Source organism: Bombus pyrosoma, linkage group LG10, assembly GCF_014825855.1.
Source record: "Bombus pyrosoma isolate SC7728 linkage group LG10, ASM1482585v1, whole genome shotgun sequence".
In the NCBI taxonomy this organism is placed as follows: Eukaryota; Metazoa; Arthropoda; class Insecta; order Hymenoptera; family Apidae; genus Bombus; species Bombus pyrosoma.
The window spans coordinates 7,864,142-7,886,114 of NC_057779.1; the positions used below are offsets into that span (position 1 = coordinate 7,864,142).

The following is a 21,973-nucleotide window of genomic DNA, read 5'->3' on the forward strand; positions in this document are numbered from 1 at the left end:
AATGTTTTTTCTTTTGTATTTGTTATAGTTTATTGAATTATGCACGAACATAATAATCGAAATAGAACGAAATCGATCGCACCTAATTCAATAAAATAATATAAAACAGAAATCGTTGTTCGTCTATTATCACCTTATGAAACGAAAGAAACTTTTCCGACAATTTAATACTTCCAAAGGCAACCGCGTAATCGAACGATCGATATTTTTCAAGCGCTTTTCCCATTCCAATGTTTTTCTTTCTTTCTTTTTTTCCGGTTAACCGGTTAAGTTTGCGCCAACGATTGCAGGATGTGGGCAAAAACGAAAACGTAACGCGTCAATCTTGCGGCTGTTTTTCCGCGCGCAGTCGGCTCCCATTGAAAATTCCTGTTTCAATTTTAATTCGTCCGCACGGCCGACGATGTTTGTAACGTCCGCCAGTCTGATTGCTGTCAATATTAACCTACTTATGTTTGCGCGGGCGTCATCCGTTTCGCGAAATCTCCGCTCTAATAATCGATCAGAGTCCGACTCGTCCCTGGTGACACGCGGAAATGCCCGAAATTTCAGAACACCGCTGATGGCGATTCGATTTCCTCCCTTGTGAATTTTCCAAAGCGAAATTCCGATATCGGCGGAACGCGAAGATATCGGCGAAAATTCGAAAAAGTTTGCCGACGCTCGCCAAGTGAAACGTTCGAAATTGCTTACCGCCGAAAAGAATTTTTGTACGGAAATTACACTTACCGAGGGAATCGTAGTATTTCTTTATCTTAATTTCGCTCAAAGTTGCTCGCAACTATACACACGCTAAATTTCCTATTACCTGTGCGTGCTACCTAATTTTCGTTTCGATCAATTTATAAATGACACACGTGTGATACGCACGTACAAATAATTGCATTATGGTAAATTATATTACAGGTATTGCTTTATTCGTAATTATCGCGCGACATTATATTCTCACAAAATAGAATTCTTTTGAATGATCTATACCTGCGCGAACGTATAACAGAAAAGAACTGCCAGAAATAATTCATTGATACTATTGAGATATGTGTAATTTTCTGTGTTACACTAGATTTGTCGCGTAGTAGTGACGCACGTATATGAGTATGAGTGTGTGGGAGTATGTGCGTGCACAGCGTCTCGTAAAACAGATGAATGCAACTGTTCCGTTGGTAATGTGGTAGAGAAGATGGCGAGACCAAGAGAGCGCTGAGACGCGCGCAAATGAGTATCGACGAATATCTTGTACATCACATATCAAATAAATGCGAAACTATTTTGATATCAATTCTAAGTGTAACGTAAGTGTTCCTATACATTTATTTCGGCGATTAAGATGCAGAATTCTCGGCAGAATTAATAGCCGATCGAACGAAACATAAAAACGTACAGCGGGAAAATTGGGATGGTGATAATAGCGTGGTTAATTCTCCATTTCTCATAATTCGAATTGCGATCGGATACTTTGTTCGCTTTTTACGCCCATTGATAAAAACTAACGTTATGGATTTCGATATATTCCGAGAGACACGCGAAATGTTTGTTCTTCTTGCTTTTATTACAGATTCGAAATACTTTTTACTACGTCTTGTTACGTGTATCACCACGCGTCGTAAAAATAATATTTACGAAGGAATTTCATTGGAATTCTCAATGACGAAACTTGGAAAATGCGAGAAGTTTGTGAAACGTGCGAAGACGGGACGAACATCGCAGGCTCGATCGTTTCTACCGTCGATCATCGATCAGCAATAATTCGATCGCGTAGAAGATACGAGCGATTCGTTGAGATACTCGTCGAGTAAATCTGCGCAAACGAACGAACCTGGATAACCGTTCACGCGTCGATTAACCTATCAAGCGAAACTGTAATCGCGTCGTTATTTGACTGGCGGCGTATCAAATTTAAATTAGTACCAGCCGTCTACCACGGTTTCATGGAAGTTAACGAAGTGAGTAATTCGCTAGCATTACTATAATTCGGTGGAATTTACGGGCTTCTGACCGTAATGTAAATGCATCATTAATTTACAGACCAACGTATTAGCCGAAATTCAAACTTCCGATAGAAACGACCGGTACAAGGTAAAGTTCAATTTGTTCGTACCGACTGCTCGTTCGTGAAAATCGTTTCAGTTTTATCGAACGTTTTTTTTTCACGAAATCTATCTCAAACTTTATTCTTCGATCGTGATCGCATTGAACACGATATCGTTCGTGACTTTAAATCGTAAAAGGTGTAACAAGACCTCCGTTCTTTTGCGCAATCGGTATTTCCACAGTTGTATCGCTCGTCGGTGGTGTCACGAAGTACCATAAGAGGTCAGGTCTGTCCTGTATCGCGTCCGATAACCGTTGACAAAATAACAGACGAATGGATCGATTATCGATAGACCGATGTAAATATTAGCACGGACGATTGGTACAGACCATTGACTAAAAAAAGAATAAACGTGACGTTGACCAGTTAGCTGTTTGTGGCGAGTATAGTTGTCATGCAGAAGTGGCAATATTTTGTGTCTCGTATTCTCGTTGTCGCTTACTTTTTGCCACACGTTTTATGTACACGCTTTTCAAAGAGGTTGCAACAGCCAACTGGTCAAATGGAATTTTGTGTCTCGGGTTCTGAAATATCCATAGATGGAAATACCGACCTGGAAAAGAAGCCGAGTGTTTCTTACGCCCTCTGCGACTTGCTACGGCGAACGAAAAATGTATCGCGGACCACTCGTCGTCGATGATTCGGAAGAAATGAATTTGTACGATATTTCGATTTATAATAATTACAAGCTTTTTTGTCCGATTCTTTTACAAGATTTTGCATTATTCAAGGCTCGTTATTTCACAACGAATCTGTAAATTTTTGCTACCTCACTTTTCTAATCGCATATTATAATTGCGTTCAATAATTGATTATCGAACACATCGATCTATCGCTTGTCACCTTGCCGGTCCCTCGGCAGCGTATCATTTGCCTAAGTGGTTACGAATTGAAAGTGGACGTCATCGTAATGACGTTTCGCGGAATTGACGGGACGAAATTGGTAGAAAATGGAATTAAAGGCCGCCGATAAAATCAACGCGACGTACAAACGAGTTAGATATTATCGCGAATCGACATCTTCGTTCCTTTGTTAGTTCTGGCTCGCTTTGCTCAGTTTTCCACAAGCGTCGAACAAGTCGAAGAACTTATATACGGAATATTCGTGACGAGTGTCGAAGAAGTTTAACGTCGGCGTAATAAGATGAAGATTAAGTGTCACGGTACCCGCGGATGGTACAAGAAAAAGCTAAAGAGTACGCGTTTATGATATTATTTCATTGTAATTTCGTTCTATGGTAAAGTAGTTGCAAACTTTACGCAACATAGTCGATTATTACAACATTACACATAGTATTTCTATTTTTTCCCATAGAGTGAACACGTTATTATTTTATTGTTTCTTTATTCCTTCGTATAAAAATTCACACACTGCCAATATTACCATGGCTTCTCCTTTAGCCAAATCTCTCTATCTTTCTTCTTGTCTGTCGATTCTATTGCATCGTTCGCGTTGTTTCATCCCTCGTCATTTCGAATTCATTTTCCCAACGACTCCCCACGGTAGAGTGCTCTCCATCCCACATGGAACATAAATTACTATAACCAATGTATCAGCGCTACGTATTACATCATATTTATGTTCCTTCGAAAATAAGATAATAAATCGTACGAAACGTTACACACGATAACACGGATCGCGTTACATTCTTTTCTCCGCACGTTGCAGAATATTACCGACGAAGCAGATTTTGCTTTTAATATCTCGTGTTTCTATTGGCAACTAAGTGATTGCGGATTTTGTCAATACCATCTAATGACAAAATCCGCAATCACATAGTTGCCAAACCAATACCATCGATGCAGAGGTTCCACGTAAAACAGCGATTTGCACGTTTTCGATAGTTCGCCGCGTGAATATCTCGACGTCGTTGAAATACCGATACGAACATAGAAATTTATATTTCGATAAAAACGATTCAAAAAATTCCAATTACGCGGAAATTTGTATCCTCCTCTAACCCTTAACGCTCCAAGTGTGTCTCTCAAGCACTGTAGATAAAGCCGATCAATATGCATCAAAATATCGTTTCCTGATAAAATCGTTGAAACGGTGGGGGAAATTGTTCTTTTGGCGACTAGAAACAAGCGTAATAAATGCTTATATACTTTACAAGATTTCTCAGGAAACTTAAAAGTTTGTCAAATTATTGGTAAGTCAGCTCGTAAGTAACTTTCGGAATGACAATGTGTATAGCAGGCAACACGTAAGTAACAATGTCTAGATGGGAAACTGCATATGATAAATCGGTTGCCGAAAGGGAAAAAGAAAAAGTGTCTTGTTTGTTCATCAAAAGGAAGTAACGCGGCAAAAAGACAAACAATTTTCTACTGTGAGACCTGTGAACGCAAACCCGGTTTGCATCCCAATGAATGTTTTAAACAATTCCACACGTTACTCAATTATAATTAACAACTTTCACTGCCACGCCGAAATCACATGTTCCGCTGAGGACGCCACGGGAGTATTTTTATTATTCAAAGCATATAATGGCAAAACAATAATAAATCGACGATGTGTGACAACATTCTTCCCCGATGCACCGTTTATCTTATTGGTGGCCACGGGTGGACCACCGTGGCGCCTTGGTAACAGTCGATGGCGACATCTTGCAACGAGGCTTCGTTTATTTCAACAAACCATTCGCGTTCGTTATTTCTTTGTAAGCAAAACGTGCGGAATATATCGTTGAAACGCGTAGAAGATATTAGTAAACGGTATTTGTTCATTCTATATATAATATTAAGGTATGTTCACACTTGCAACTTCAATTATACGATTATAAAGCAGCATTTACGACTATTTTCCAAGCTGTGTTTATAACAATATTCATAGATTACCCCTCAAAAATATGGACGCAAACATAGTGCACCGTTAGATGCAAGATTCGTTCTCATTTTTTTTTTTTTTTTTTATTGATGTTTTAATAAAAATGTTTAATCGTTCAATGGGGCACTTTTCATCTCAAAGTATCTTCCATTTATCGGTTATATTAAAAACTCCCTAACTGTCAATTTTCATTCAATTTTTACAATTGTAAGAAGTTCAAGCGCTCCGGTCACCGTTGACCACCGTGGCGTCACAGGAGAAACCGTGATGGGTCATATATGACCCACGTGGCAGTCAAAGTGTTAATGTAAATATTGTAGTCAAAATTCTATTACTTCTGAGACGAATAAAGATTTTTTCGAATGACTTTAATATTATTATTTATACGTGATTGCAGTGTAGAGGATGGTTGCGTGGTTTGTTGTTTGAATAACGAAATAACTCGCTGTTGAAACCGCCAAGTGTATTTTAAAGTAATAAATAAATAAATACAGACAATATTCGCTAACAGTAGCTACAGTATTCGCTACAGTATCATTTAAAATCTGACATTTAAAAACTTGCAAGTCCAAGTATAATGAGAATAAGTTGGAGTTGCCGGTCGATATTTACAATTAAAAATCGGAGCGTTAAGGGCTAAATATCATAATACGTGTGTAACGTATCTAGCATATTTCATGTATTTTTGTATATGTAAATTTTCTGTAAATATTCGCGTTGTAATTAAAATATTCGCTTGTTTCGATACAGACAGTCAACTGAATATCGCACATGGTGTGAAGCGATTTTTTCGCGATTATTGCCAGAACACAGGGTTGCACGGTTTTCGATACATCGTTACAGGCGAGACAGCATGTCATAAAATAGTTTGGTTCATGGTAAGAGGAACTTTCGTCCACGTTTCTTGTCGCGTCGGATAATTTCGATAAAAAGTACAAAAATTTCTTTCGTTCGTTTAACGCGTAGATCTGCTTGGCAGCGATCGTCTTCTGCGTAATGCTGATGTTACGTTTGTGGCAATATTATTCGAACAATCCTACGGTGACGATAATAGACACGTCGAACCCCATAAGGGACTTACATTTTCCAGGTATCACGATATGCAACAACAACAAAGTTTATAAACCTCATGCTGATAAAATCGCGCAGAAATTGTAAGTAAATCGTAGTTCATAGCTACTTGTACGTTAACAAGTGTGTCTTAAATCGTTCTCACGAAATTCTTTCAAATTTTTAATATCCTTGAGATTGTGTTGTATAATTCGTTGCACAAATTTTCAGAATTTAGCGTCAGAAGGTACGTGTTACAAATTTTCACAGTACATAGCGCTTGAACGAATATGTTTTTCTCAGTATATTTTAGCAAATAGAAAGCGATGTTATATTTAGTAGGAATTTAATCTTAAGATAATTGAAACGGACACTGTTTGAAAAGGGACGTTCATTGTGTAGGACTTTGATACCTACGCGAACAGAAATAATGTTCTATTCGAGTAAGATAGAATAATTTACAAATGTGATGTTGCAACGTTATACAAAACTTGCAAGGAACTATGAATACGCATGAAAATGAATTTATCGCAACGCATTAATAATACCGGCGCCTTGTCACGTTCTTTTTCAAAACATTAATAACGAAATGTTCGCGACTCGATAAAATCTTCCTCGATAACACCATGTCGCCCCTAACATCGTTATTATTATTTATTTATTTATTTATTGCCGCATCGACCGATAGTCACGAGCTACTACAATTACATTACGCAAGATAACACTTTTCGCACGAAATTAATTGATATTTACGTGCGACGAGGAAACGTTGCATCGCGTGTCTCCTATCAAATTATAGCGTTGTCGTGGCGTTTGTAAATAAAAGCTCGTCATCGTCTTAGTGTCGTACGAATCCTGGCATTTTTTAATCTACAAAAAAGTATCTTATGTTTATTAACACTACAACTACCATACCAATCAAATTGTCTGGTTTTACAATTTTAATTTAAAATTCCCACTTCGCGTTCTATTTTTTTTTTCCGCAATGATGTAATGACTTTCGCAACGACAACTAAAAGAATAATATAATGAATTTCCTTTTCTTTTTTATGTACTCAAACTGAAAATAATTTTGTATCAAGGAAACTTATACCAATACCAGTGAAGATAACTGGTGCTTGTCAAAGTGTAAAAAGGTCCTGCAATCTGTTCGTCACACCCCAATTAACCAGTTTCCTCGTTTTCTACAATTTGCCATGCGTTTTTCAAATTTTTATTGCGTATCATTCGATATGACGATATCGGTTATCAGGAAAATGCCGCTAGATCGCTAGATCGCTAGATGCTAACGCTAGAAATACCACAGCAGTCAAAATGACTGGTTCTACAATTTTATAAACGTGTCAACCCTCGTTTAGGGATCATAGTCCCAGATGAATTAATAACGTTGAGGTTGAGATTGACTGACTGAAGAACGAGTGGATGAATTTGTAATAGAAAAGTATATTGAAATAATTAAAGATATAAGTATAATGTATAAGTTTATGCTGATTCACATCCTTACTCTCTTAGTGTTACTAGACAATGGAATAATAGGGAGCCCGTTCATATATTTATATCAAAGGACATTGCCAAAAAAGTAAAGCTTATAGCTTTGGCTAGAGGCTACAGGGAACATAAATAGAAATCTGTTTATTAGTTCTTTTGCTCCTAGACCTTGCAACCCAAAACATAATGTATACTCAAGTGTACAATAATATGCACCGCTCCTTATTTAGAATATTTCTGCGTAATAGTATTCTCTAGGTCACGGATATACACAAATAAAGATGTAGAGTTTTTCTTCGAGTAATTACTTCAACAAATAATACCAAAAAATACTAAAAAATGCTAGAATTTAATCTTAAAGTTAAGATAAATAATCTGTGGAAGACACAATGTTTACGTTGAAATAATATTAGGCGATATTTATTAAACAGAATTACAGAACCAAATGTATTTAAAATATAAGTGAGTGATATGGATTGCTGACAGTTGGCCAGTTACCCTTAGACTGACTGTAGGTAGTGACCCATGGTCCCTTAAATATTTTCAACCCCACTCTCTATACAGTAATGAGTATGACCTGTGTAAGTGTCCTGTTCAAGTGGCCGTGTAGGTGTCTGTATGTGTAATATCGTTGTATTCCAACACGTAACATGGAATTCCTTCTGCAAGAAAGTAATAAATCAATAAATATAAAAATATTCTATTATTACATATTTTTTAAAGACCAGTGATTTTCACTGGTTTTGGTAGAAATAGCTTCGTTTAACTATCGGTAGTTTTAGCGTTAATCTAAACGCTTAACGTCGTTCGTAGTTCTATCTATACTGTGTTCTTGCTATCGGTAGCTTCGAAATATGGGGTAAGTGAACAAATTAAAGATCTTATTTTATGCAAATTCTGTCGCAAGGATTTTCGCCAGTTGAACGTTTCAATTTTCTTAACTGCTTTCAAAAGTACATTAATGACGATAATTGTATCGATACGTAAATAATTTCGTAACGTAAAGCGCGTTTTTACTTTCTTCGATAATTGTGAGATACACAAAATTCGATAGACATGTACAGAGCGTTCGAAAAGGTCGAGGACAAACTTATACTGCGTGTTAATAAGGCGAAGTGGATAAAAAGAGTTGCTGGAAACTCGACGACGATTTATCTAACAGTTACGAGCGAGCAAAAACTGTTATCAATCGTTTCGACAGTTGCAATAAATAATCGAAGTTTCTTTCCCCCGCAAGAATGCAGACTTCCATTCGTCCAACTCTTTCAAATATTCCCATTCTTGCATTTTCTAGCGCTAAACTCACTTTGCACACATTTCCAAAAGCTGGTCTGGACTGTTACGCGAGAACCCATAAACAAAGGTCCGCGGAAGTTAGATCCGATGACCTGGAAGGCCAACTAATTGCTCGTTAAAAATAATCTCTGTGCGTCCGTGTAACGAGTCCAAAGAACAAATTGTCTGGAAATCTTCGAACCCTCGTCGTTCTTTCGCCAAGAATTTTCGAACATAAATTCATACTCAGCTTTTCTCTTTCACTCGCTGTTTCCTCTTATTAACGCGTATCGTAAATTTCCTGTTGACCTTTTCGGACACCGCGTACATGGACTGCATGATGTTCGCCGAACATATTTCACACGTAGTACACGCACGCGTCCAATAAACGAAACGGAGCAATCAAGCTGCCAGATATATGTTTCTGAGAAACAATTTCTCTCAATAGGCTGAATTATGGATTCGACAGCGACATGAGCAACAAATTGTTCTCTTCGCTGATGAAACTGATACGACCGGACAAAATTGAGATCGATAACGCAACCGCGTCCTGGGCCCTCGACATCCTCGGTTACACGGTCGAGAGACTTATGCTCGAGGTGAATAACATTGTTCTTACGTTCTGACAAATTTGTTGACGACTTGTGTAGAGGATGTTTCATCCTGAGATTTGTTGAAACCGTCAAGTGTATTTAAAATAATTAACCCCTTAACCTACAACTACGTTAATCGTAAATATTACGGGCATCGCTCGTGCTACGTACTGCACAAGTCGTGCGAATGGCTCGAAGGCTGCGCGAGTTTGTTTACGTTTTCGGCCCAAAATCCGCGAACCTAAATGGTAGGTTAAGGGATTAAATAAATTAGTATACAGACAATATTCGCCGAGACCCTCGAACAGTGTATAAGTCGCAAAATAAGATTGTTGATAAATACTCGATAGGTAGCTGGTTGATAACTCTAGATAACTGAACTCTTTTCGCTTGCGTCCGTTTATTTATCTGGTCGGGGGAAAGTCGGAAAATTCAAATTCGCTTGTGTTTGAGGGTTGCACGTAGCGGCGACATTGTTTTGCCTGCGGTTTATTTATTATTACATTACGCGTATCCTAAGGATCTTGATACTCCGAGGCAAAACAACAACGTGGTTTGAATTGTCCTCTACTCATGTGCCGCTACAAATCCTTCCGCTGGTTCATCAAAAACAATAATCGTCCAGATCGTGGAGAAGATACGTTCGCTCGTTCTTTTTTCCTTTTTTTTTTTAAACGAAAGAGAGAGATACAAAGCAACGAAAAACAAGCAGGGGAAAGTATTTGTCTGGTTAAATCGGTTCTAAATGGATAGATAAGTTCATGGAAGAATCATATTAATCAGACTTGTTTCTCGAAAATTTGCGAATTTTTGTCTCTTCTCGTGTCTCCAGTTTCCATCGAACGAGAATGTCATATTCTCTGAGCCCTTTCGCTGCCTCAGCAAACACGATAACCTTTGCTTTGTTACAGTTGATGCATCCTTGTAACTTGTTGCTAGTGAGATGCGGCTGGTTGGGACAACTTTACGACTGTAGTAAAATCTTCAAAACCGTCCGGTCGAACGAAGGCTTCTGTTGCGGCTTCAATTATCATTTTGTCGGCGATTACAAGTAAATTCGAAAATCTGAAAGTTTCTGCCGATATCGAAACTGCGCTCTTTATAATTCTACGTCTAATTGACGGAAGCTTCTGGTAACGAAATACAGAACGTAGCTGATACGTCCGGGAATATATAAAAAAAGAAAAAGGAGAAGTTTCATCGAAACGTCTCCGTCCTTCTACTTATTTCGTTTCGATATTCTGCCTCGATTAATTTTCCCTATCAAACATTTTTCATTTTCATCGCTGGTATAAACATGGAAATTTAATGTTGCATCTTCGATTGCTTCCAGTGACGAATATTCTTGGTTGATGAACATCACGATGGACTCTGAAGAACTGGACGTATTAAATTCGAATAGTTCTTTCCCGGGTGTTGACAGCATACTGGTAATAGCCTGCAATGATTAATACGTAAACGTATCGTCTGATAATTAGTCGGCAAATGTTCACGGGCTACACGGTGAGAGGATTAACGAAGAGGTTAAACACACGAACCTTCTGCTTCAGCACGTGCCTGGAACAGGACGTGATATTGGCTTGGCGGTGGCGTTGAACATCGACGCTGACAATTACAAAAGTTCGGTGAGGCAATTTGTAGGTGCCACGGTTTTGATCCACGATCCGTTAGATTATCCGGATATCGGTGCACAATCCGCCTCTCTGCAACCGGGCCACGTAATGTCGATGACGCTGACCGGCACGAAATTAGAAAGCTCCAAGGATATTCAGAATATACCTCTGTCTAAAAGGATGTGCTTGTTCGATGGCGAGGTACGTGAGGCAATTGATGTACGCAGTGATCAAAAAGATCTATCGTTAACGTTTATCGTATTTTAGCATTTACATTTTTATTTCGCCTATTTATATATCGTGCAGATTAATACTAAATAGTTAAGAAACGAATATGTCAAATTGCAACAATTGTTTCTCGTTTATTCATTTATCTCGGAAATTTGTCTTTATTTCTTCTTGGATATTGATAACGAAAATAATGCGATCGCGAGTAACAGCTAGAGGCGAAAGGAACTTTGTACGGGAAACGTGGGAAGAAAAATATTTTCTATATCTTTAAATATATTTGAAATATCATATAGTAAATATATGAAATAAAGTATAGGTATATTTGCACTTTGCGATTGTGTACGTGTACGTAGCGTGATATGATGGTTTTTAAATTGACGATACATCGTAAGGAAGCTACTTCTAAGAATTATAAATTATAATAAAACTATTTGCTAAGTAATGTTATCTCTCTGAGTGAGAAACAACATTTTATATTTTCTGTTTTGAACTTTGCGTCAATATTTCCCGTCGAATTTTCCCAGCGCTTAATGAGATCGCCGTGTTAGACTTTCTTGAACCCCGCTGCTGTTAACATTATCGAAACAAAAATAAGAGCTTCAAAAGGCAGGGCCGGCGTGACCTTTTGCGGGACCTGAACACACGTTCAAATCCTACGCTTAAATCTTGCAACGAGGAATTATTTATTTACAAATGTTGTTACATATTATATATTTTTATAAGCAGTTTTTTAAACAAATCCAAGTAATATCTTTTCGCATCCGTAATTCGCTTCCAAGGGGCAAAAAGTTCAACGAAAGTACAAAATCTGTAATCTGCAAAGAACTATTGATGCGGTTTAATTTCTCTAAAAAGTACATTTCTCTGAAAGCGCCTGGACTCTTTTATCTAAAGTAGTTTCCAGGATACGAGGACTTTATCGAGTTGCACTGAACTTTGACGATGTTTTCCTTTAACCTGAACCTTAAAACTGAACCATCGCTACTAAAAAAGATGTCTCGCGTCTGTCAATGGTATCATCATTCTGTAAAAAAGCTAATCAAAATCGGTGCTTTTTAATTGGGTAATTTTCGTAGACCGCGCAGCGTCTCAAAACACGGCGAACGCGCTGAACCTGTCAAAAACTGTTGTGTAACAAAAATATAAAAGAAAGCCAAATAATAAATGCAATCGTGAAATAAAAATTGTATTAACAAGTTGGACAAGCTGAGGAGAATACTAAACGTGGCAATTCCCGTTAACTAGAATTCAAGAAATTTCTCGTAATATACGTGAAATACGTGAAGTAGTTAATTTTTAATCATTTTTCTTTATGAAGCATTTAATTTAGAATGCGCTTTAAAACTTTGTACCGCTTAAATGTAATTCACAAGACAATAATTGTAAAAAGAAATTTCTCTTCTTATTTTTAGATAGCCGGAGAACGAAGATATAGTTATCAAACGTGCATTTCGGAATGCTTACAGCAGAAAATTTATGGTTCCTGCGGATGTTTACCCTTTTTCTTTCCAGACGAGCGTGAGTAATTTTTAGACGTAACTTTTGTTAAAACTATCGATTATTAATAATTCCATCGAATTCTAAGCGCTAGAACGCAGAACCGTAGAACGAAAAGTTGAATTTCGTAGATCGTACCTTTCGCCGAGTAATATTTCAATGTTACACGCTCGAGTATCAAAAATTCAAAGTTATATGTCGATAAAGATGCAAATTGGCGGGAAACCTTTTCAGCAAACTTTCTCGTACGATCAAACAGCTCAAAAGAAATTTAATTTATGATATACATAATTCATCGCGATACATAATTCATGATAATATAAAAATTAAAAAATTCATCGAGGATAGATCACAAAGTGAATAGCAGAATATCAACCTGATAAATCAAATTCTCTTTACAAAAATCATATTCTTTGTTCGTTTACTGTTTTTTCAATAGATCCGAACGTTCGTACCTGTTATTTGACTGACGTGGATTGCATCTTGTCCCGTAGAAGTAAGTTCGTTAAACAAAATTTCTATTATTTTCTATTATTTATAATTTCATTTAACTTGCGATTTACTTTTCTATCATATGTTAGAATCGAATTAAGAAACTTGAACGAAAGTACGAGACGTATCCAGAAAGTAAGTTCCGAACTGCTATCAGAAAAAGGCAGAAATTAATTTTCAGAAAAGGAGTGTGCAACTATGTCTGCTTTGAAAGCACGAAATTTCCTGTTGTATTTTTCTAAAGCTCGATGTGTGTAAAACACTGCGGTAAAAGAATATTTTGAAATTCTAGAAAGAAGTTGCACGAATGCGTCTGCCACTGAACGCGAGCGCGTTCTTTTATTTCAATGAAAGATCAATTAAAAATTATAAACGCGTTTTTCTCAAAACCTGACCTTTCCACTTTGCACCCGGTAGATCTCCGAAACTTATCCGATTAACTTGAAACTTTTGTAGATTATTCCGCGTAACATTGTCTACGTTGTGCCGTATGATTTTTCTCGATATCTCAATCCATTTGTTCTTCTTTTATTTTTTTCAACAGATGTTAATTAAAGTTGTCTTTTTCAGAGAAAAATAAAATATTATTCTTAAGAAGACGCTATTTTCGTGTTTTTTAAAGTCATAGAAAACTCGTATGCTACATCGAGGATAATCTGTTAAAAATATTTTGATCTCTATACCATCCAGTCACATTCGCCGCTGGGTACAAGTAAACGAGGTCCCGCAGACGATGTCCTACCACTCCGTCATTTTGTAATTTTACGTAACAAAAAAAAGAAAAAATACCAATCCAGAGTTAAGATGTTGCTCAAGGTTATCTAAAAAAATCTTGATCCTTTAACTAATACTTGTAGGCGAAAACAATCCTACATTTACCTTACTTTTTTAGGCCTGCAGAGTTGCACATCCTTCGGGTTGGCAACTAAGTGATTGCGGATTTTGTCAATACCATCTAATGACAAAATCCGCAATCACTTAGTTGCCAACTCAATACTTTCGTACGCAGGTCTTGCCATTACTCAGACACTTGTCGCAACAGAGTTCTAGTTTCTGTATCTTCGCATCGTAGGATGATGCCGGCTAGGATGCCACCCATATGATGAGCATAATTTCCGAAATTCCAGACGATGCACAGTGGTCTGTCTGTTGATGATGTAGCGGGACAATAATCCAAAATCACGACCCATTGAAAATGAATAAATCTTTGTCATACCACAAGCCACCCACATAGAGATATCGCAACGTCACCTGGTATGCAACTTTGTACGTGTTTCGTATAAACGTCGATCGGCTCGCGTTCCTTTCGCCGATCGTTTAGTGAACGATTCTTAAAACGCGCCGGTATCAGCTAAACATGGCAAGTGCTTGGTTGTATCGCGATTTAAATCGTCGGTATTTTTACAAGCAGTTGGTAGAAATCGAGTTTCTGCAACGTCTTTTAATTTCCACACGAACGGAAATAAAATACGATCGTAAAAATGACGGAGTTTTTCAATAACTTTCGTTGGAGAAGCTGTAGGATATCCAGGCACTTGGTGGAAATTAAAAATTTGTTATGCTGCTTCGTTCTATTTGCTTGGTGGAGGATACGTGCACGAGTTACAGTTGCAAATATTTGCAATTTTACGTAATTTTACAATCTTCTCGTAGTAAGAAGAATAGGAATTCGGATTTTGAAACGTCATCGGAGATCGAATGGCGAAAGTTTCGAGGATGCTGAAACAACGTCCATGGTGTTTCTCAAACAAATGAGAAACATTTACACCAAATCTTTTTGCAATTGTTTCGCCGCGGGCTTAAAGTGCCCATCAAATGTGCATACAGCCAACTGGTTCGAAATTTCACAGTTCTTGCTATCTCCTTGTCGGAGGCTCATTGTCGTCTCAACTTCAAAATTTACTGCGATCGGCGGACCAGAAATGACCGATTCTTCTGGTTACTCTTCGTGGTCAAACGAATGGAAAGCGACGACATTGTGAAAATCGTCTGTTGCCACGAACTTGTTCTCCGACTGTGCGCACTAGATCGTCATCGATCGACGGACGGTCGACCGCTTCGCTGATCGTCGTGCACGTTTTCACGATCGTCGCTAAAATTGCCAACGCGTCTTGTCGTAGCATCACGCGTCACTTGTTCCTCATACGCTTGACGAAGTTGACGATGAATGGCTGCCGGTTTCACGTTTCTTTTATTCAGAACGCGTTGCACGGGCCTCGGCCCGCTCTGTTCTTTCGAACGTGCGAAAAACGAACAAATACCCGTGAACACGATCCGACTGTTTCCAATTGTTGGCAATTACGGCTTGTCAATGAACAAAGGAAGTTGGCGTGCGTGTGCGCAATTCCGATCGTAGCGTTGCAGCAGCGATACTTGTTAAGGGAACATACTTTGTGGAGTCGGCTCGTACACGAAATTTAGTGATAAGATGGACTTGTGTATCGTTCTAAAATGAAAATTAACGAACCAATCAGAAGGTTTTCAAGAAACGCGTTGAAAGAATAATTTAATTCGCAACATTTTTTTTAACAATTTTTACGAAAATATGAAACGAGTAGAGATTATTTTTAATCGCTTCGTAACAATTTTGTCATTTTTCGAGTCTAACATTTTTCTTTCATTTTCTGAACAGGAAGTTTATCGCTGGTACAGTCGCATATAAACGATTGCAGTTGCCTTCCGCAGTGTAACGATAAGAGTTACGAAGTGGTCTCTGAATCGATACAAATGAACGACGTAGGATACGATTCGGAATTGGCGTAAGTCACAATATTTTTTAACCCTGCTGTGCTCATTGCCCACCCAGCTGTATTCTTCTCGCGTTAAAATATGTCTCCTATGTACGTATAGTAGGATGAAATTGTTATCGATGCGCGTGATTTCTCATTTCGGTTTGACATTTAAAAGAACTTCTTAGAAGATTAGGAATTTTGCTTAAAAATTTCCTTCCCCTCGTAACAGAAATGCTGCTTTCGTTAACAACCTTTTATCAGCGGCAGATTAAGTTAGACATTTTTGAAATGTTTGAAAATGGAAGCTTCTGTCTACAAGGGTTTATAGGATGAAAATTTGTTCGTTTACAGACGTGGCTTAGACGTCCAGAGTACTTCGTTTCTGTACGCGTACTTTCGAGATGGCACGTACCTCGAGTACCGGAAGCAAACTATCTTAGGATGGGACAGCCTTCTCGGTAAGAGGGACTTTCTCAGAAAGTCATCCACACGTTCTAGATTTTTTTTAGACTTTGCGATCGTTGGCATAAGCGGCTAATAGGAAAGCACCGCTAGGAGAATATAGTAAAATTAAGCTGACTTTGTCGCGTAACTAGGCACGACTTGGAGAAGTTCGATTGGAAAAGGAGGGGACGATGAAAAAGTTTGCACGGGAGAATAAGGGAATTTTCTTTGAAAGTTCGCGATTAAGATCGTGATGACCAAGATATATATTTTGAATCGTGTTTATCTATTTATGCGAGAAGGTGAGGTCAGCTTAAAGTAACAGAAAGTAATTTTATCAAGCGTGCTACGAGCTTCGTGTAATCTTCCACACAATCGTATTTTTCTAGCGTTGAAAAGTTCCTTCGCTTTGAAGATAAAATTGCAAAATTATCACGTTGTACGTTCCAATTTTGCATATAAATATTTAATAGCAAAACTTAACCGAAGGTTAATTGACAAGCTCTTTCTCCCTTGAACGTAATTAACAAAATTCGATTTTAATGTTAATCTATATACATATATTATAGTCGATAATGACAAATTGTATTTAAACAAATTATTCCATCGTATTATTCGTTCGAGCTGTCATTCAAATCGATATTAAAAGAACGACGTGAATTATAATTTATCACAGCGAAATTAATCATATTATTGTGCTAATTGCATTTATTATATTTTTAACTTTACCTGAATTTTAATAACGGAATAAATTTCAGCTTCCTTCGGAGGAATCTTCGGACTCTGCCTCGGTGGTTCGGTGATAAGTTTAGTGGAGTTCGTGTATTATTTACTTGTGGACATCTTTTCATTTCTTAAAGAGAGAACAGAGCAACAGGATCAAGATCTACCACCTGCCTCTCAGTTGTTCGTTTCTGTGCCCGCAAACATGAACTTGAAGAAATATAGTACGTCGAATTTGAACAAACGCATCTACCTTGCGTGGGATCAACAGCTTTCTCAACGAATTCGGAAAAACTCCGAATTCGCGTGCAATATGTATCAGGAATAATCAACGATATCGTGTTTAATTGCATATTATCGAAAGTGCGTAGAATTTCTGGAAACTAATTTCCAATTAATTTTTACCGTCTAATAAAGTTTCACGTTTAAGAAGTACTTAATTTTACGGTATTCAATTATCATTTAATATAATCTATCAGATAAAAATGGCAAAAAGAAGATCACCTGAATGAGCAAGAAATGTCAATACTGTAATTAACTCTATTTGAAATTATAGAAATTTAGATCGTATTAATTAAAATCCTAATTACTACTATTTGAATATTCCTTAAATCTCGTTAAAAGCAATCCGCCTAACCCAATATTATTTTTCTTGTCGTTTCACGCTGCAATTATTAAAAAACGTTTCAACGACTACAAACTCCAACAAATATTCGTGTTTTACGAATCACCGCCGTTTGTACATTGAAATTCACCCACCTGGGGGGGCGACTTTATTTCTGTCTCTCGATGACGCAGGTGGTCGGTACAGAAAAAATTTGAAGGCGTTTTCCACGATACGAAGGAAATGGTAGCGAAAGAAAATTATGCTGGAATAAAGCTGGGGGCCAGCTTGGAAAACGAGGCAAATTAGAATCGCATCCAACTTCAAGAACCGACTTGAATTGAACGCTGATGAAACGTCGACTTCACCCACGTTTAATCGCGATTAAACGAACCTTTCTCTTTCACTTCAGAAGAAGAAAACAATAGTATTTGAGGAAAAGTTCTGTTAACGCGAGTTCTTTGTATTTTAGGCTCGTGTAAAACAGCGGTGATTTCAAGACGATAGCGTTTTTACAGAATTAAAACGACGCTAAATCCCCTGAAGCTTAATGTTAAATTGACAATGAAATTTTATAATCATAGGATACCTTTTACGTTTCCATTGCAAGAAATCTAAATCGTTATTTTCTCTACGCTCATATACGGTTTCCTCGTTGCTATTCATAGGAAAATGTAAGGGCTAAGCATCGTTAAATAGAGAAAGTTTCCCTGAACAAGGAAAACCTTCTCCTTTGTCTAAAACCATAATGAACATAGGCGCTTTAATAAGTTACAATGACTTGTATAATATATCTTCTTGAATATTCATTTGTATTTAATGTTTGTATAACAAGCTGGCAAACATTGATTAAGTAGAATTTTGCAGTCATACAGGCAATAATTCTAATGATAATTTCATCGATTTAATTAGTAATTCTTTGACGTTATAATATCGCTATTATGATGTTATAATGAAACGAGATTGTTTGGCAAAAGAATTTGATCTACGATGAACGGCAAAGCTTAACCATGATTAACGACGAAGAAATTTCTTCCTACTGAGTGTAATAGAATGGCTTGATCGATCCGCAACGTGTAATTATAATCAATTAAATTGTTACCTTTCGATCATTAATCATATAAGTCGTATGTCTCTAGAAGTATATTGCTAGAAGTAAGATACCATAATAAGAAAGATAATGACAATTAAATTTGTTAAAGTCATTTCTACATACATCTCTCGATTGGTTTCAAACTTTACCAGTATAATCATGACAGTTCTGTCTCGTTACAATGTTAGTAAAATTTTCAAACGTTTCATATAACTATTTTATGTAATTTATATTTTACCAATGTAATCGTGATAGTCTTGTCTCGTTGTAATGCTAGCAAAATTTCAACATCTTCTATATGATATAACACAATATAGCACACGTAAAAATTCTCTATAATAATCGTTCATAATACTATTCTGAGCCACGATATACAATACGAACTTACAACAAAGTAATAATGCGATCTTTGAGGAGAAGATCATGTACATGAGTGCGTGGATCAAAAACTTCTCCGTTGGTCGGCGAATTTTATTAAGCGGCCATAATAAGCAATGGCCTCGTCTTAATCATTTTCAAGCGTTAACGAATGAGCTTTGATGTATCCATGGTAACAACCGCGGATAACGGTTATCGATCCCCCACGGTTCTCGAACACCTTCCGTCACTTCCGTGACGATAAATTAATATCAGGAAAATTTCAGATACACATCCACGTACAATATTCTTGTCTGCTAACGTCGATTGCCAATTGGAGCGAGATAATTTCATTTCCGGGTATTTGCCGCGGCCAATGAATAACTAATTTGCTCTTTAAACCTGCACAGCTGCCACTTGCCACGTGATTTCCCATTGGCCCCCCTGTTCCAGTATTTTATCTACTTTCCTCATCCAGCCTTTTCTTCGTTTCGTTAAGATAATTATGAGCAAGGACGTAACGTTTCCTGTATTTTATAGCGGATGCCTACTGATTACACCACGGGCGTTTATGCAAATTCGTATTTTTACGAACACGGTAAAAGAAATCGTAGAGAGAGGAAAAGCAGTGATTCGTTTCACCCATCGAATGTTCTAACCAGTAAGAGAGACCTGTGAAAATAAATTCGGAATGAAGTTTAAATTTAATAAGTGCATGTAAAATATTTATAAAAGGATTTGATAAGTGTTGTAATATTTTCAAATGCCATTCTATATCTCGAAACTCAGCGATCACAATGAATAGAATTTTGTAAAATTATTTTGGAAGCTGCTATGGTTTATTATTAATTGAATTCCATGTTTTAGCAAGTGACGCGAACGCGAAGCATGTGCTGCACATTTAATTAATAGAGTTTAATTTAATTAAAATTTTAATTGCCGTCTCACTTTTTAAATGGCAATGCGCATATTTGTTTTATTTACTGAATTATCGTGCGTATCCGGTTGCACGATCAGACTTGTTATTATCTCACTTTCTCCCTTCTTGCTTTTTCCTGCGGTATCGTCTCACGTGCCATTTTATAATTTCAAATAATAAATGGTATCTAGCAATAAAATTTACATTTCACCTAACAAACTCTCAAAAAATCATATTGTATATTCAACTGTTAATTATTGCAACAAAGTTAGGAGCAACTGACAATGGCTCGAAACTACTAGCTGGTTATCATAAGCTCTGAGTGGTTGATAATTAGAAAGTTTAACAATTTGTCGGACCGTGATACTTCTATGCCATATTTTAAATTGCTTTTTATTGTTCATCGGCGACGACTGAAATTTCCAGTTTTCGTGAAATTATAACGATACCACGTTTCTATTTTTAATTTGAAAAGTCGACGTAGCTTCCTGTACAAGCGGCTTTTCCTCCTCTCTTTCCATTCCCTCAGTCCTCTCCTTTTATCTCCGCTGCAACCTTACTTCTGCGAGTGAATATTACATTTTTCAAGTGCAACGGTGAAAATTCATGGACAGGTGAACATGATCGCGGCAGAAATTTAAGGAGAGACATTTCCTACGAGTTCGATCAATTTTACCAATTTCCATATAATATCAGTAATTTCACAAAATCGTTTTATATGACTTTTGAAAAATAGAATTTGCTCTATGTAAAGACGAGATTATAAATCTTTACGATCATCAATTTCAAGATTTACATGTTCACGTAATTATGGGAAATTGCTTTTTTATCAAATGTGCAAACACTTTTGTAAACCGTTATTTGGAAAAGCTACGTTTATACCACTTTTCCACTGAAATCATTTCCTCAATCGTATGGTAATTTTTAATATATCTATTCCGGTTAATCAATCCTAATCAGTATATCCAAGACGAAGCGTCCGACTTTGTTTCGTTAATTTTGATTCGCGCTGCAAACAGCGTAGCTACATAGTTCAGGGTCACAGTAGTACTATTCGAGATAATCAATGTATAGACGTTGAATACACGAACTCGTGAAGTGATTACATTGTTTGAGAAACAGTTAATTATCTCAGAGAGATACGGTCCATAGTTGATATTCCTGCGTATACAGTAGATACCTCTCATCGACGAACTCCTATTATCCGAATACTTCGCTATCCGATGGGTTTATCACTTGAATGTTCTGGTATTGCAACACGGTACACGTTGCACAGCATTTAGTTTATGTAAAACTACGTAGATACAGACAGTGCAAGCCAGACTCGCGAGGCTGCCTCAAGGCCAATGATTTATCAGCTTTTCTTACCTGCCTCATTTAGACATATGTATGTATATATTGAATGACTTTGTTAAGAGCGTAATACGACTCACCTTGTTTCGCTTGATTGCCCCGGTCGCTTGCCGAATCTCCTTCGCGCTGTCTTTACATAGTTTAACGAAGAAACCGTTAAAATATATAACATTCCACTCGTACATTACGTGAAATACAGGACCTAAATACGATACAATTGGATAATTATAATTTCATTTGTGCCACTTATGATTATAATATTGATTTGATGATTGCAATATAAAAGGGAGAATATCGAGGTATTATACGTATAAACTACAAGAATGGCTATACTAGGAATTCGTTTGAAACCGCCGAAATACCGGCTGCGCGGTCGAGCTGTGCGTCGCACTTTGCAGAAACATCGATCTCGCCATCGATAGAGTTTACGATGTCGATAATCGACAGTACGGTCGACGCAGCGCAGCGGTGTAGAGGGGAAATCTTCCCATCCACATGTGACGCGCGCATAACGTGTGTGGCGGTTATATTTACTTCCTGTTCCGGTCGGTCGAGACAGATGTACGTGTTCGCGACGAACGGAATAA

At 37.3% G+C, this 21,973-nt stretch overlaps 1 protein-coding gene and 1 long non-coding RNA gene across 7 annotated transcripts; one reads left to right on the top strand and one right to left on the bottom strand.

Annotated features, from left to right (window-relative positions):
• The first annotated feature begins 1,863 nt into the window (after nt 1–1,863).
• On the top strand, nt 1,864–17,630 carry LOC122571388 (pickpocket protein 28-like). 6 transcript variants are annotated; one of them, XM_043735065.1, is made up of 13 exons: nt 1,864–1,943; nt 2,026–2,076; nt 5,673–5,800; nt 5,889–6,076; nt 9,184–9,334; nt 10,240–10,379; nt 10,662–10,758; nt 10,879–11,142; nt 12,585–12,690; nt 13,109–13,165; nt 15,794–15,920; nt 16,245–16,351; nt 17,096–17,630. In XM_043735065.1, the coding sequence occupies exons 3-13, from the start codon at nt 5,798–5,800 to the stop codon at nt 17,386–17,388; spliced, it is 1,533 nt and encodes a 510-aa protein (XP_043591000.1). In that variant the 5' UTR covers nt 1,864–1,943; nt 2,026–2,076; nt 5,673–5,797; the 3' UTR covers nt 17,389–17,630. The 6 variants fall into 6 exon arrangements, with proteins under 6 accessions (XP_043591000.1, XP_043591002.1, XP_043591001.1 ...); XM_043735067.1 differs by having other exon boundaries at nt 5,673–6,076; XM_043735066.1 differs by having other exon boundaries at nt 1,916–2,076.
• Nucleotides 17,631–17,712: 82 nt separating this feature from the next.
• LOC122571403 lies at nt 17,713–21,595 on the bottom strand. Its single transcript, XR_006318042.1, has 3 exons — nt 21,467–21,595; nt 21,214–21,401; nt 17,713–19,786 (listed from the first exon to the last, which is right to left on the bottom strand). It is a non-coding gene; the product is annotated as an uncharacterized LOC122571403 (long non-coding RNA).
• Nucleotides 21,596–21,973: the final 378 nt, after the last annotated feature.